This window comes from Pelmatolapia mariae, linkage group LG20 (genome assembly GCF_036321145.2).
Source record: "Pelmatolapia mariae isolate MD_Pm_ZW linkage group LG20, Pm_UMD_F_2, whole genome shotgun sequence".
NCBI classification, from domain to species: domain Eukaryota; kingdom Metazoa; phylum Chordata; class Actinopteri; order Cichliformes; family Cichlidae; genus Pelmatolapia; species Pelmatolapia mariae.
In genome coordinates, this window is record NC_086244.1 from 41,202,453 (window position 1) to 41,217,573 (window position 15,121).

Consider the following 15,121-nt stretch of genomic DNA (forward strand, 5'->3'; position numbering starts at 1 on the left):
TCACCTAATTATTAATTGCGTTTCTTTGAAAAACAGACTAAAAAAGTAATTGGTGACAAAGAAGAAAACAAAACTATGTCCCCGGTATGCAAACCATCAATGTTTGCATACTGGGGAAAAAGATTTCAAATTTACAGTTGTAGCTAATAATCTTACCTTCAAGTATATGTTTTCTAGATAATCCTCTCTCCATTTCTGCTCTGAAAAAAAAAACCCATAATAAATCAAATTCAAAATTTAACATAGTACTTTTTAACAACACTACAGATAGATTAGATAGCCTTGGAAAAGTATTTGCCTTTTTCCCATGCTGTTGCATGCTGGGGTAGCTGGTTAAAGTTTGCAGATATCAACAGACTCCATAAACTGATCCGCAAAGCTACTAATCTTGTGGAGATAGAACTGGACTTCAGCCTCCATTACTGTGTGGTGTCGGAGAGGCGGATGTTGTCCAAGATAAAGACAATGCTGGACAATACCTTCCACCCACTCAATAACTATTAGCATGTTCAGTGACAGACTGAGATTAAGCAAATGCACAACTGAACAACACAGGAAGTCATTCCTGCTACAATTTTATCTGATGCACAGTACACAGTGCAATAGTTGCATTTACTGTGAAAATCACAAATAAAGTTTTACAGTTTAGAGTAAAATGAATGATGAAGACCCTGGAGCAGCTGGTCCTGGCTCAGCTTCGGCACCTGGTGAGCTCATCACTGGACCCATTTCAGTTTGCCTACCAACCTGGCATTGGAGCGGATGATGCTGTCATCCACCTCCTACATCGTTCCCTCTCTCACCTGGAGACCGCTGGGAGCACTGTGAGCATCTTGTTCTTTGATTTCTCCAGTGCCTTCAACACCATTCTTCCCACAGTCCTGAAGGACAAGCTGGAGAACTCAGGAGTGGGCCATCACCTCACTACATGGATTCTGGACTCCCTCACTGACCGACCACAGTATTGATTGATTGATTGGTAATTTATTTCAAACATGTAAACAATATACAGGTGTATTTAGAAAAGAAAATAAGAGAGAAAAAAAATACTATACAAAAAAATCAATACATTTCAATATAGCTGCTGTTCTGATTAATTTACATGTTGAAAGGGAGTGGGAAGACGTAAACACTTATTTAATCCCACCCCTTTGGTATAAATTATCAGTTAATATTTAGTCAGCTTCCTTACTGATATAATTTGTAATAAAATATAGTGAACAGATTTCTGATATACTATATACTATAATATAACATCATGAATTTTTTATTTATTTATTTATTTTTTCAATAGAGACATTCACTTAATTTCAATATTTTCCTTTTCTTAATAGTTCAATAAGATCATATTTTTATAACTCTTTTTGAACTGTTTTATGTTTGGACATTGCTTTAATTCCATATTCAGATTGTTCCACAGTTTCACTCCATGAACAAAAACACAAAAGCTTTTTCTTGTAGTAAGGACCTTCCCTGTTTTGAAGTTACAAAAACCCCTTAAATTATAGCTTCCTTCTTTCAAGAAAAAACATACTCTGTATATTACCTGGCAGTTCTTTATTTTTTGCTTTGAATAGAATTTGTGCTGTTTGGAATTTCACTAGATCGTCAATTTTCAATATTTCAGACTGCAAAAATAGTGAGTTTGTATGTTCCCTATAACCTGCATTGTGGATGATTCGAATTGCTTTTTTTGAAGAGTAAAAAGTGAAAGTAATGTGGTTTTATAGTTATTGCCCCAGATCTCTGCACAATAGCTTAAGTATGGTGAAACCAGTGAACAGTAGAGAATATGAAGTGATGTTCTGTCGAATACCTGCTTTGCCTTGTTTAGTATTGCAATGCTTCATGATACTTTGGAATGAATATATCTTACGTGAGCTCTCCAGTTAAGTTTTTCATCTATTATTACCCCCAGAAATTTATTTTCACTGACTCTTTCAATATCAACATCATTTATTTGAATCTTTGCATTTGTATTTAAACTACTATTTCCAAATAACATAAGTTTGGAATTATTCAAATTTAATGATAATTTGTTTTTATCAAGCCAGAACTTCACTTTACTTATTTCATTAGTCATATCCTCCAATAAATTCTGCAGATCATCACCAGAGCAAAAAATGTTTGTATCGTCAGCAAAGAGAACCATTTTTAATACTTTGGACACTTTACAGATGTCGTTAATGTACAAGTTGAAGAATTTTGGACCCAAAACTGACCCTTGGGGTACACCACAAGCAATGTACATACTTAGGAGCAAACACCGTTTAATTTCACAAACTGCTTCCTGTCACTTAAATAACTCCGGACCCAATCTAAAACTACCCCTCTGACACCATAACGTTCCAGTTTTCTTATTAATATATCATGATCTATAGTGTCAAATGCCTTTGTCAAGTCTATGAGTAAACCAGCCACATATTGCTTTTTGTCTATGGAATTTGTGATGTATTCTATTCAAAGGAGTTTGCAAAGAAAAGCGTCTGGACTTCTTTAAGTTGCTTGAAGATGTTTCACCTTTCATCCGAGAAGCTTCTTCAGTTCTAAGGTCAAATGGCCGAGAGTCCCAGATTTAAACCCAGTGGGAGTTTCCCACCAAAGAGGGACAAAGGACCCCCTGGTGATCCTCTAATCACATGAGCCAAGGTGTGAAAGCGGGTGTGGGACCTAATCAGCCAGGGTTTCGGGTGAGCTCGTGAAACCTGGCCCCACCTTGTCATGTGAATTCCTGAGGTCAGATGGCCCAGGATGTGAGTGGGCATTAAGGCGTCTGGGGAGGGAACTCAAAACTGGATTATAGATGGCAGACAGTTGGTGTCGTAAACCACCGCCTCTGTTCAAAGATGGTCGCTCACAGTGGACATAGATGGCCTCTTTCACTCTTTCAAACCTCGGCTATTTGACCTTAGAACTGAAGAAGCTTCTCGGATGAGAGGTGAAACGTCTTCAAGCAACTTAAAGAAGTCCAGACGCTTTTCTTTGCAAACTCCTTTGACTACGATGACCTGGATGACTGAGAACCTTCACAGACAGATGTATTCTATTGAATCTAATAGTGCCACTGATGTTGATCTGCTTGATCTGAATCCGTGCTGACTCTCGGTGAGTAGTTTATGTTTATCTATAAATTTTTCCAGTCGGTTTTTAAACAGTTTTTCGAGAATTTTTGAGAATTGAGGTAGTAAAGAGACAGGCCTGTAGTTTGTGAAATGGTGTTTGTTGCCAGATTTGTATAGAGGTATAACTTTTGCTATTTTCATTCTATCTGGAAATTGACCAGTTTGAAATGATAAATTACAGATGTATGTAAACGGTTTTATAATAGCCTCAATGACTCTTTTAACCATTATCATATCAATATCATTACAGTCCAAAGATTTCTGATTTTTGCATTTTTTGACAAATGTGAGAACACCTGAACATCCAAGGTATGGCCATCGAGGCTGTGGACAGCTACAGGTACCTTGGTGTTCATCTGATCAATAAACTGGACTGGACTCATAACTCAGACGCCCTCTACAGGAAAGGGCAGAGCAGGCCTTTCCTGTTGGGCCTGCTCTGCCCTACAGGTCTTTTGGAGTGAAGGGCCCACTCCTGAAGACCTTCTATGACTCTGTGGTGGCCTCAGCCATCTTTTACGGTGTGGTCTGCTGGGGAGGCAGCATCTCTGCTGGGGACAGGAAGAGACTGAACAGGCTGATCCGAAGGGCCAGCTCTGTTCTAGGATGCCCTCTGGACCCAGTGTAGGTGGTGAGTGACAGGAGAATGGTGGCTAAGCTTTCATCCCTGTTGGACAACATCTCCCACCCCATGCAGGAGACTCTGACAGCACTGAGCAGCTCCTTCAGTGGCAGGCTGCGGCACCCACGATATGGGATGGAGAGATTTCGCAGGTCTTTCCTCCCTACTGCTGTCAGACTCTACAACAAAGACTTTTGCAGCTGATCAAACCTACACAAACCCACACATGTGCAATAAGACTGCTATATGTGCAATTCTTTTTCTGACAGAGTTGTACTTTTGTATTTTCTTACTCAGTTGGATATAGCATTTGTATTCTATTTTATTCTATTGTATATAGTATTTAATTTTATTTTATTCCATTCCAGTGTTTTCTAATTTCTGCTAAATAACTTTGCACTTTTGCTGTAACGAAACAAATTTCCCACCTGTGGGACTAATAAAGGTCATCTTATCTTATCTTATCTTATCTTATCTTAAAATGTCAATCATACATATGTAGTTGCTGTAATATTCTGGACATTTATAATCAAGCTACTGGCAAATATTAGAGCTATTTCTCATACTTGGTAACTTTGTTATCAATTAAGTTAGTTCAGTCTGTTGCTGTTCTTGTTGTCTTGGAGCAATTGTAACCACATAATTTCCTTAGGGATTATTAAGGATTTTGATTCTGATAATTGCCTTCAAGGTCTAGATAGTTGTATCTATCTGTCAGCACCATCTTCTTATAATTAATCATCATCATCATAGAAAGTGAGATGAGTGGGCAACCTGAGAGAGAAAACATGTATACTTTAAGAAAAGACAATGAATACTTACTTTCCACCCCAGAAGATTTTGGTGGTGATAACTAAACTGGAGCGCCTTGAGAAAAGACAAATAAACACAAAAATCAGACTGCTGGATTCCAGTCATCTCAAATATAATTACTGAAAAAAAATATAATGTGGAAGGTATATATAAATAAATATATATATCCCCGCTTGCCCCTGCGGGCGGTCTATCCTTCAAGCTCGGGTCCTCTGGGAGCTTGAGGGTCCTGCGCAGTACCTTAGCTGTTCCTAGTACTGCACTCTTCAGAGATCTCCGATGTTGTCCCTGGGATCTGCTGGAGCCACTCGCCTAGTTTGGGAGTCACTGCACCTATTGCTCCGATTACCAACGGGACCACCGTTACCTTCACCCTCAACATTTTCTCGAGCTCTTCTCTGAGTCCTTAGTATTTCTCGAGCTTCTCGTGTTCCTTCTTTCTGATGTTGCTGTCATTGGGAACCGCTACATCTATCACTACGGCCGTCTTCTTCTGTTTGTCTACCACCACTATGTCCGGTTGGTTAGCCATCACCATTTTGTCCGTCTGTATCTGGAAGTCCCACAGGATCTTAGCTCGGTCATTCTCCACCCCTCTGGGGGCGTCTCCGATTTTGATCTCATGACTTCCAGGTTATACTCGGCACAGATGTTCCTGTGTACTATGCCAGCCACTTGGTTATGGCGTTCCATGTATGCCTTGCCTGCTAGCATCTTGCACCCTGCTGTTATGTGCTGGATTGTCTCAGGGGCATCTTTACACAGCCTGCAACTGGGGACTTGCTTGGTGTGATAGACCCCAGCCTCTATTGATCTTGTGCTCAGAGCTTGTTCCTGTGCTGCCATGATTAGTGCCTCCGTGCTGTCTTTCAGTCTAGCTTTGTCCAGCCACTGGTAGGATTTCTGGATATCAGCCACCTCCGCTATCTGCCGGTGGTGCACACCGTGCAGGGGCCTGTCCTTCCATGATGGTTCCTTGCCTTCCTCCTCTTTCTTGGGTTTCTGCTGCCTGAGGTATTCACTGAGCACGCTGTCAGTTGGGGCCATCTTTGTGATCTATTCGTGGATGTTTGTTGTCTCATCCTGGACTGTGGTGCTGACACTCACGAGTCCCTGGCCTCCTTCCTTCCGCTTAGCGTACAGCCTCAGGGTGCTGGACTTGGGGTGAAACCCTCCATGCATGGTCAGGGGCTTCCTTGTCTTGATGTCAGTGGCTTCTATCTCCTCCTTTGGCCAGCTTATTATCCCAACAGGGTACCTGATGGGCAGGGCATAGTTGTTGATAGCCCGGATCTTGTTCTTACCGTTCAACTGGCTTCTCATGACTTGCCTGGCCCTCTGCAGGTACTTGGTGGTTGCAGCTTTTCTAGCGCCTCTTCATGGTTCCCATTTGCCTGTGGGATCCCCCAGGTACTTGTAGCTGTCCCCAATGTCTGCAATGTTGCCTTCTGGTAGTTCGATCCCCTCAGTTCTTACCACCTTCCCTCTCTTTGTTATCATCCGACTACATTTCTCCAGTTTGAATGACATTCTGATATCATTGCTGTGTATCCTGGTGGTGTGGATCAGTGAATCGATGTCTCATTCACTCTTGGCATACAGCTTGATGTCATCCATTTACAGGAGGTGGCTGACAACTGCTCCATTCTGTAGTCGGTACCATGCAGTTTTGTCCTCAGTTAAAGTTAACAACATCTTATCCCAACTGTGCACTCTGTGTGCGTGGAAAATTGCTTTTACCTCACTGTCTGACAGTTTTCATGACATCACTATGTCACCATGTAGACTGAAATATGGAATATGTGTTTTTGCAAAGATGATTGTCAAAGCTGCATTCTGCTGGCCCTATCAGTAACCAACAGCTGACACAGGAGTCCCACAGTCTACCCTAATTCAGTAGCGTTATTGGTTGCACTTTCTTATACAGCTTAGTAATAAAGTTGTAGGTAAGGGTGACAAGGTAGAAACAAGTATGTAATAAAGTTATTGCCACTCAATTATCAAAGTAGTAACCGGTTAATATCCAAGTAATATCGTGATAGCAACAGTGGTTAGTTATACTAAATTTTATGTAATCGGATGACAACTGCTCCATTCAACACCATTCTTCCCACAATCCTGAAGGACAAGCTGGAGAACTCCGGAGTGGACCATCACCATACTACCTGGATTTTGGACTACCTCACCGACCGACCACAGTATGTAATAACTCAGGGCTGTGTGTCAGACAGGGTCGTCTGCAGTACGGGGGCCCCACAGGGAACGGTTCTGGCCCCGTTCCTCTTCACCATCTACAATGCAGACTTCTCCCACAACTCCATCCAGTGCTTCCTGCAGAAGTTATCTGATGACTCTGCAATAGTCGGCCTCATCACTGATGGGGACGACAAGGAGTACAGAGGACTGACCCAGGATTTTGTGGACTGGTGCCAGCTGAACTACCTCCAGATCAACACTAGTAAAACCAAGGAGCTGGTGGTAGACTTCCGCAGGCACAAGCATCCTCCACTGCAACCACTGAACATCCAAGGTATGGACATTGAGGCTGTAGACAGCTACAGGTACCTTGGTGTTCATCTGATCAACAAACTGGACTGGACTCATAATTCAGACGCCCTCTACAGGAAAGGGCAGAGCAGGCTGTACCTGCTGCGGAGACTCAGGTCTTTTGGAGTGAAGGGCCTACTCCTGAAGACCTTCTATGACTCTGTGGTGGCCTCAGCCATCTTTTATGGTGTGGTCTGCTGAAGTGGCAACATCTCTGCCGGGGACAGGAAGAGACTGAACAGGCTGATCCGAAGGGCCAGCTCTGTTCTAGGATGCCCTCTGGACCCAGTGGAGGTGGTGAGTGACAGGAGAATGGTGGCTAAGCTTCTATCCCTGTTGGACAACATCTCCCACCCCATGCAGGAGACTCTGACAGCACTGAGCAGCTCCTTCAGTGGCAGGCTGCGGCACCCACGATATGGGACGGAGAGATTTCGCAGGTCTTTCCTCCCCACTGCTGTCAGACTCCACAACAAAGACTTTTGCAGCTGATCAAACACACACATCCACACATGTGCAATAAGACTAAGTGCAATACTCTTTTCTGACAAAGTTGTATTTTTACTCAGTTGTATATAGCATTTGTATTCTATTTTTATCCTATTTCATATTTTATTCTATTTTATTCTACTGTATATAGTATTTTATTTTATTCTATTCTATTCTGTACAGTTGTGTACAGTATATTATTTGTATTGTATTCTAATTTTTGCTATATAACTTTTGCCCTGTCCATTTTCTGCTGTGACAAAACAAATTTCCCACGTGTGGGACTAATAAAGGTTATCTTAGCTTACCTTATCTTATCTTATTCTGTAGTCGGTATCCATAGCCAGTCTTGTCAATTATCTCACTGAGGGGATTCAGGCCTATGCAGAACAGCAGTGGGGACAGAGCATCTCCTTGGAAGATCCTGCACTTGATGGTGACTTGTGCTATGGGCTTAATGTTGGCCTCCAGTGTTCTCCACCACATCCCCATTGACTTCCTGATGAAGGCTCTTAGGGCCCTGTTGATCTTGTATAGGTCTATGCATTCCAGGATCCAGATGTGAGGCACTGAGTCATAGGCGTTCTTGTAATCAATACAGGCAGTGCACAGGTTGGTCAACCTGGTCTTGCAGTCTCAGCTGACTGAGGCTATCAACATCTACGCCCTGCCCGTGATCAGGTACCCTGCTGGAATAATAAGCTGGCCAAAGGAGGAGATAGAAGCCACTGACATCAAGACAAGGAAGCTCCTGACAGTGCATGGAGGGTTTCACCCCAAGTCCAGCACCATGAGACTCTACCACACCAGGCAAAACCCCAGGTGCAGGCTGTGTAAAGAAGCCCCTGAGACAATCCAGCACATAACAGCAGGGTGTAAGATGCTAGCTGGCAGGGCATACATGGAACTCCACAACCAAGTGGCCGGCATAGTATATAGAAACATCTTTGCCAAATATGGCCTGGAAGTCATGAGATCAAAATGGGAGACACCCCCAAGAGGGGTTGAGAATGACCGAGCTAAGATCCTGTGGGGCTTCTAGACACAGACAGACAAAATGGTGATGGCTAACCAACCGGACATAGTGGTGGTAGACAAACAGAAGAAGATGGCCTTAGTGATAGATGTAGCGGTTCCCAATAACATCAGCATCAGGAAGAAGGAACATGAGAATCTAGAGAAATACAAAGGGCTCAGAGAAGAGCTCGAGAAAATGTTGAGGGTAAAGGTAACAGTGGTCCCAATGGTAATCGGAGCGCTAGGTGTGGGAACTCCCAAACTAGGCAAACAACATCGGAGATCTCTGTCCAGAAGAGCGCAGTCCTAGGATCCAGCTAAGATACTGCACAGGACCCTCAAGCTCCCAGGCCTCTGGTAGAGGACCCAAGCTTTGAGGATAGACTGCCTGCAGGGGTAAGAGGGGAATTATTTTTATTATATATACATATAAAAGGAGCGCAAATCCCTGTGTGTTGGTCCTCCCTCCTGTTCACTGACAACTATTGTCCCCTTTGGTGGTGGTCCTGAGGGTTGCTGACCAACTATTGCTCATGTGAGTCATCATGTAAGCTAAGGTGGCCTGTTGAGGTCACCTGACCTCAATGAATTTGGGTCATTACCAGCAGGGTTCTGCTCTGACAAGGAAGGCAAGTAGTGCTTACCTCATCAAATCTATCTATATTAAAACAAAGGGATATCTGTCTTTTCATCTCAGACTGTTTTCCGGTGGCTTACATATGCACATTGCAGATGAACCTCGGGCCTTTCTCAGTAAACTTATCGGAGACAAAGCTTATAAGGCAAGATGCAGCTGGCTCTGCTTTCAATGCTTTATAAGATCAGTTATTATTTTTGCTTTGTGTAGAAACACAGCTGGTACTAGTAAGTAAATGACATTCACTCATTGATCATCGTAGCAGACAAGCCTCCTATTGGTAACACAGCACCATGCTAACGTACCGATATACCAATTGCATTAGTGAGCAAAGCTGACCATGATCGAGATTTAGACAAGAGCTCTGTGTCATGTTTTGACACAATTGGGACTCTAAATTCCAGTGTTGGGAAGGAGCATGGCCAACTACTCGGTTGAATTTTGGACCTTGGCTGAGGAGACTGGGTGGGGTCAACCATAAGTACTCTACTGAATAACCTATGTGATGAGCTAAAAAGGGAGCCGGTTCTTGTCCAGCACAGCCAAAAGATTGCACCCACCAGTAGAGAGGAGAGTACGGGTGGGCGAGGTTTCCTGTTCATGGTCCCCTCCACGTTTAATGCTTTCGGCTAAGCTAACTGTTCACTCAATTTCCCACCAGCTCCATGCACTAATTGATTCTGGGGCAGAGCAAAATTTCATTGACGCCTCGCTTGCTCACTCACTCCAAGTCACCGCCCTCAGTGGTAAGCGTCTCCCGGAATTCACCCACATTACGGAGCCAATATCCTTAACCCTCTCTGGTAATCACTCTGAAACTTCTCCCGGGTGCACCACTCCCAACAGGCCGATTATACAGTCTTTCTCAGCCAGAACGAGAAAGCATGGAAGAAAACATTAACGAGTCTCTTGCCGCAGGTCTAATTCGCCCGTCATCATCCCCTGTTGTTGCGGGTTTCATTTTTGTTACTAAGAAAGACAAAAGCCTATGACTGTGCATTGACTATCGGGGTCTCAACAACATCACAATAAAAAAGAAAGTACCCGCTGCCGCTATTGAACTCAGTATATGAACTTCTCCAGGGAGCCACAATCTTTTTTTTTGCCTTTCCTGTTTGGCTCTTGCCATCAGAATTATTGTCTAAAGGCGAAGAAAGATACCCAACGGATTTACTTTACCAAATGGACCATCCCAGCCTTGCCGTAATGGTCTATTTGATTCACCTTTTATTGTTTATTTTATTTTTTATTTTCACTTGCTAGATATGGGACAGACTTGAAGGAGGAAAAGAAAAGGGAGAAAGAAAGAGGGAAGAAAAAAAACAGCGGAGAAGAGGGACGGGGATAAAAGGGCAAAAAACAAGAACCAACAGAATAAGCAGACAAAAAATACATATATCAATCACCTGGATCACCTGTTGAGAAAGAAAAAAGAAAACAAGCAAAAGAAAACAAGAGCAATAGAATAAACAACATCATTATGATATATGGGAATATAACAGTAAATACTAAATGTTAAACATTATTGTGCAGCACGTAAGATCGACAGCGCATAGTGTGCTTTAAGGTAGGAGCCAAAAAGGGTGTCGTTTGTGTGTGTGAGCACCCGTGTGTACACCTGTGAGCATGAGCGTGCTTGTTTTTGAAAGGTTCCTTCATGTAATGATCTGCTAGAGGGTGTGGGGAGCCACAGCCCCGTCCTCCAGGGCATGAAGCAGGTATGGAGGAGATCAAAACTCCAGACATCCAGAGGCCCTCAGAACACAAGAGACCAAGGAAGACCAACAGAGGGGCAGCCGCGCCACTATCCCAGAAAGAGCTGAGGAGAGTCCCAGGCTCCAGGCCCCGACAAGCAGCCACCAAGGAGTGAGCCGGTGTGTACCTGGACTCCCATCCCCGGACACAAAGACCCACCAAGGCACCGATGTCTGAGGGCGTCTGCCACTGGCAGGGGAAGTGGTGGGGGGAGATAGGCCTCCATACCTTGGAGGGCCTGGGATATCCCCAGAGAGGTGGCGTCTGATACCCAACCTGACATATGGACACAGACATACAGGCACACACAGATACAAACATCCATTCCCACCCTCATGCTCTCATATGCAATTACTCAACACTCACCCAACGTGGAGACAGACATAAAGAGACACTGTACACACAATCACACTCCCCAATTGTACTCTAAGTCCCGGGTCTAGGTACCCTTGCCCCTGGAGGGGGAAACTGCACCCAGACCCAGGTGGTGTTACCCTTTTCCCTGCGGTGGGGAGATGCAGACCGCCCCGACTCCGCAGCAGCAGGGAGGCCCCACATTCCAGACCCCAGTCGGACGGCCAACTCCTCCTCCTAGCCTCCCCGCTCCAGCAGGCCGCAGAGAATGGGGGTGTGAGAGAGAGAGCCACAATCTTTACTAAACTGGATCTGCGGATGCTTACCACTTGGTTAGAAAAAGGGAGGGGGATGAGTGGAAGACGGCCTTCAACACACATTTAGGCCATTTTGAGTATCTTGTCATGCCATTCGGCCTCACCAATGCCCCAGCTGTGTTTCAGGCCTTAGTCAACGACGTGCTCTGGGATTTCATAAATCACTTTGTCTTCGTCTATCTTGATGACATCCTCATCCTTTTATGTTCAGTCCCCAAATATGAACGTCACGTCAGACTGGTTTTGCAACCCCACCTCGAGAATCATCTATTCGTGAAAGGAGAGAGGTGTGAGTTTCTTGTAACTACTGTTTCCTTTTTGGGCTACATCATCGAACAAGGTCATCTCAGGGCCGACCCAGCTTAGGCTCAAGCTGTCATTAACAGGCCTGCCCCATTAAACCGTAAGGAGCTCCAAAGTTTCTTGGGTTTTGCCCAATTTTACCGACGTTTCATTCGTGACTATAGTAAGCTTGCTCTGCTACTAACCCGTCTCACTTCACCGAAGGTTCCCTTCTGCTGGGAGGAGTCAGCTCAGAAGGCTTTTGGGCACCTGAAGGAACATTTTGCCTCGGCGCCCAACCTCGTCCAACCCGACCTCAGCCAGCAGTTTATCGTGGAGGTGGATGCCTCGGACAAGTGGGTGGGGGCCGTACTCCCCTATGCTTACTATTCTGTGCTTACTATTCTCGACGTCTCACTCCTGCAGAACAAAATTATGATGTTGGGGACCGGGAGCTGTTAGCCATCAAGCTCGCCCTGGAGGAGTGGCGCCACTGGCTGGAGGGCAAAATTTGGAATATATCCGGTTGGCGAAGCGGCTAAATGCCTGACAAGCCAGGTGGGCACTGTTTTTCACAAGATTTCAGTTCACTATAACCTACAGGCCTGGTTCCCGCAATACCAAACCCGACGCTCTCTCTCGCCAATTCACCACCTCCGAGGACACTGCTTGTGACTCTCCCATCATCCCCCCTTCGTGAGTCATTGGGGCCCTGACCCGGGAGATAGACTCCGCCATTAAGGAGGCCCAACAGAACAGAACAGAACCAGACCCTGGAATAGGTCCTCCTGGACTACTCTTTGTCCCCTCCTCTATTCGGTCTCAGGTACTACACTGGGCTCACACAGCCAAATTCACCTGCCACCCTGGGGCCCAGCACACCTTTTCATTTATTCAATGCTTCGCCTGGTGGCCCTCCCTCGCCAAGGATGTCGCGAATACATTGCTGCCTGTCCAGTCTGCGCTCAGAGTAAGAGTGTTAATCAACCGTCCTCTGGTCTTCTTCAGCCCCTACCTACGCCAAGCCACCCCTGGTCTCATAATGCTGTCGACTTCATCATGGGTTTGCCACCTTCGTCAGGTAACTCTGTCATTCTAACCATCATTGATCGTTTTTCTAAAGCGGCTCACTTTGTTGCCCTCCCTAAGCTCCCCACAGCCCTTGAAACTGCCTGGCTCCTGACGAAGCACGTCTTCCGTCTCGATGGAATTCCCCCTGACATAGTCTCGGACAGGGGTCCGCAATTCAGGTCGCGTGTCTGGAAGGAGTTTTGTTCCTTCCTAGAAGCTCAGGTCAGTCTTTCCTCTGGCCTTCATCCACAGACTAACGGCCAAACGGAGCGGGCCAATCAGGAGCTTGTGGCAGCCCTCCGATGCATGGCATCCACCCACCAGACCACCTGGAGCGAGCAACTTCCATGGATCGAGTATGCTCACAGTAGCTTCACCTCCTCGGCCACCGGAGTATCCCCTTTTCGAGGCATCCCTGGGCTTCCAACGACATCTGTTCCCAGCCGTTGAAGGTGAGTATTTTGTACCTTCAGTCCAGCAGCACCTCTGGAGGTGTCGCCACACTTGGAGGGCCACATGAGACACCCTTCTCCGCACTGCGGAGTGGAACAAGCGCCTGGCGGACCGCCATAGGACCCCGGCACCAATTTACGCACCCGGACGCTGATCAGCAGTTTCTGCTTTTCGCTCTCTCTCTCGCTCTCTCTCTCGCCGGGGCGGAGCTCATTGAGGGTTTACACCCTCGACCCACACCCCTCAGAGGAATAAACACCTTAGCCTCATTAGTGTGGCCAGCATTTAAGCCAGGGAGTGACTGCTGTTCTTCGCTGGATCGTTGTGTGACTCACGTTAGTGAAGTCAAGCATAAGCAAGTGTTTTGCCATGTCTTAGTGTTTTTGTATTAACGAGCGTTTCTTCGTGTACAGACTCCCTGGACTGTTTCCACTGTGCTTCCCGTGTGACGAGTGTCGGAGAGAGACTCTGGTTTCGTGTGTGGTTTGTTTGGAGAGAAACAAGAACTTTCCCTGGAGCCCTATCCCCTCACCTTTCGTATAAGCACTGCCCCTCACCTTTTTGTATATAGACCCTTTGGACGTTGTAAATAAATACTCTTGTGTGCATCTAACCTCGGACTCCTGCGTGTGAGTCCTCCACGTCAACCGTAACAGTTACGTTACTCAATGAGAGTAATGTATTCTGAATACTTTGGATTGCCTAATATATTATAATGCTTTTTACAACTAATGAATGTACTATTGCGGTGTGATTTATTGCTATTACTGAAGGTTACTCACCATACCAATACCAACTACATTTTTAAATTTTAATATAAAATGAGTAACAGTAGGGTGGACATTAAGTAAGTCTGCACTTTTAGCAGTGAGCTCGTATAGAAAAGTATTCCTCGCTAGACACATAACGGGTATGGCAGTCCGTTCTCCCTGCAGCACGGACTGCCATACCCAAATATTCTTTTGTTTGGGTTTCCACTAGCGTGGAATTACCAAAAGAGGGCATAGCCTAATATATGAAACGTCAAAAGACCGCCGTGCAATCCATTTATTTCAACAAAGCAAATGTATTCTGAATACCACCCTTTTAAACGGTAACTGTAACGGAATACAGTTACTCATATTTTGTATTTTAAATACGTAACTGCGGTACATGTATTCCGTTACTCTCCCACACTGCTAAATTCAAACTCAGCACAACGGGAGAAACTTTAGAAAATGTATTTACAAATGAAAAATAGTTTCCTGAGAGGCTAGAGTGGCAAAACTGACTGCAGAAACTGAACAAAAAAATCTGTGAAAGAGAAAAGGAAGACAAAATGGAGTGTGGCTCGTATAGACCCATTTCTGTTCTTAACATAGATTACAGACTGTTTACGTCTATAATGGCCAGGAGAATGGAAGAATTTTTACCCGACCTGATTAGTAATGATGAAAAGGGGTTCATAAGACGACGACAGACCCAGGACAATATACGCAGAACTCTTCATGTAATACATCAGATACAGACATCTAAGAGTACAGCCATGCTTATGAGTATTGATGCAGAAAAAACCTTCGACTCCGTAAATTTGGACTTTCTATACAAAGTTTTGGATAAATTCGGCTTACATAAGGGAATTGTTGATACGGTGAGGGCATTA

At 44.9% G+C, this 15,121-nt stretch overlaps 1 protein-coding gene across 2 annotated transcripts in view; it reads right to left on the reverse strand.

Moving 5' to 3' along the window:
• Positions 1-15,121, reverse strand: part of LOC134618399 (voltage-gated potassium channel subunit beta-2-like) — a 291,857-nt gene that overhangs the window by 79,349 nt on the left and 197,387 nt on the right. The window contains exons 7-8 of one of the 2 annotated variants that reach the window (XM_063463773.1): positions 4,567-4,611; positions 157-200 (exon numbers count right to left, since the gene is read on the reverse strand). The exons of the other annotated variant lie outside the window; for it this stretch is intronic. Of the exons in view, the coding sequence (XP_063319843.1) occupies positions 157-200; positions 4,567-4,611 (89 nt within the window). The remainder of the gene's footprint in view (positions 1-156; positions 201-4,566; positions 4,612-15,121) is intronic. 2 annotated transcript variants of the gene reach the window in all.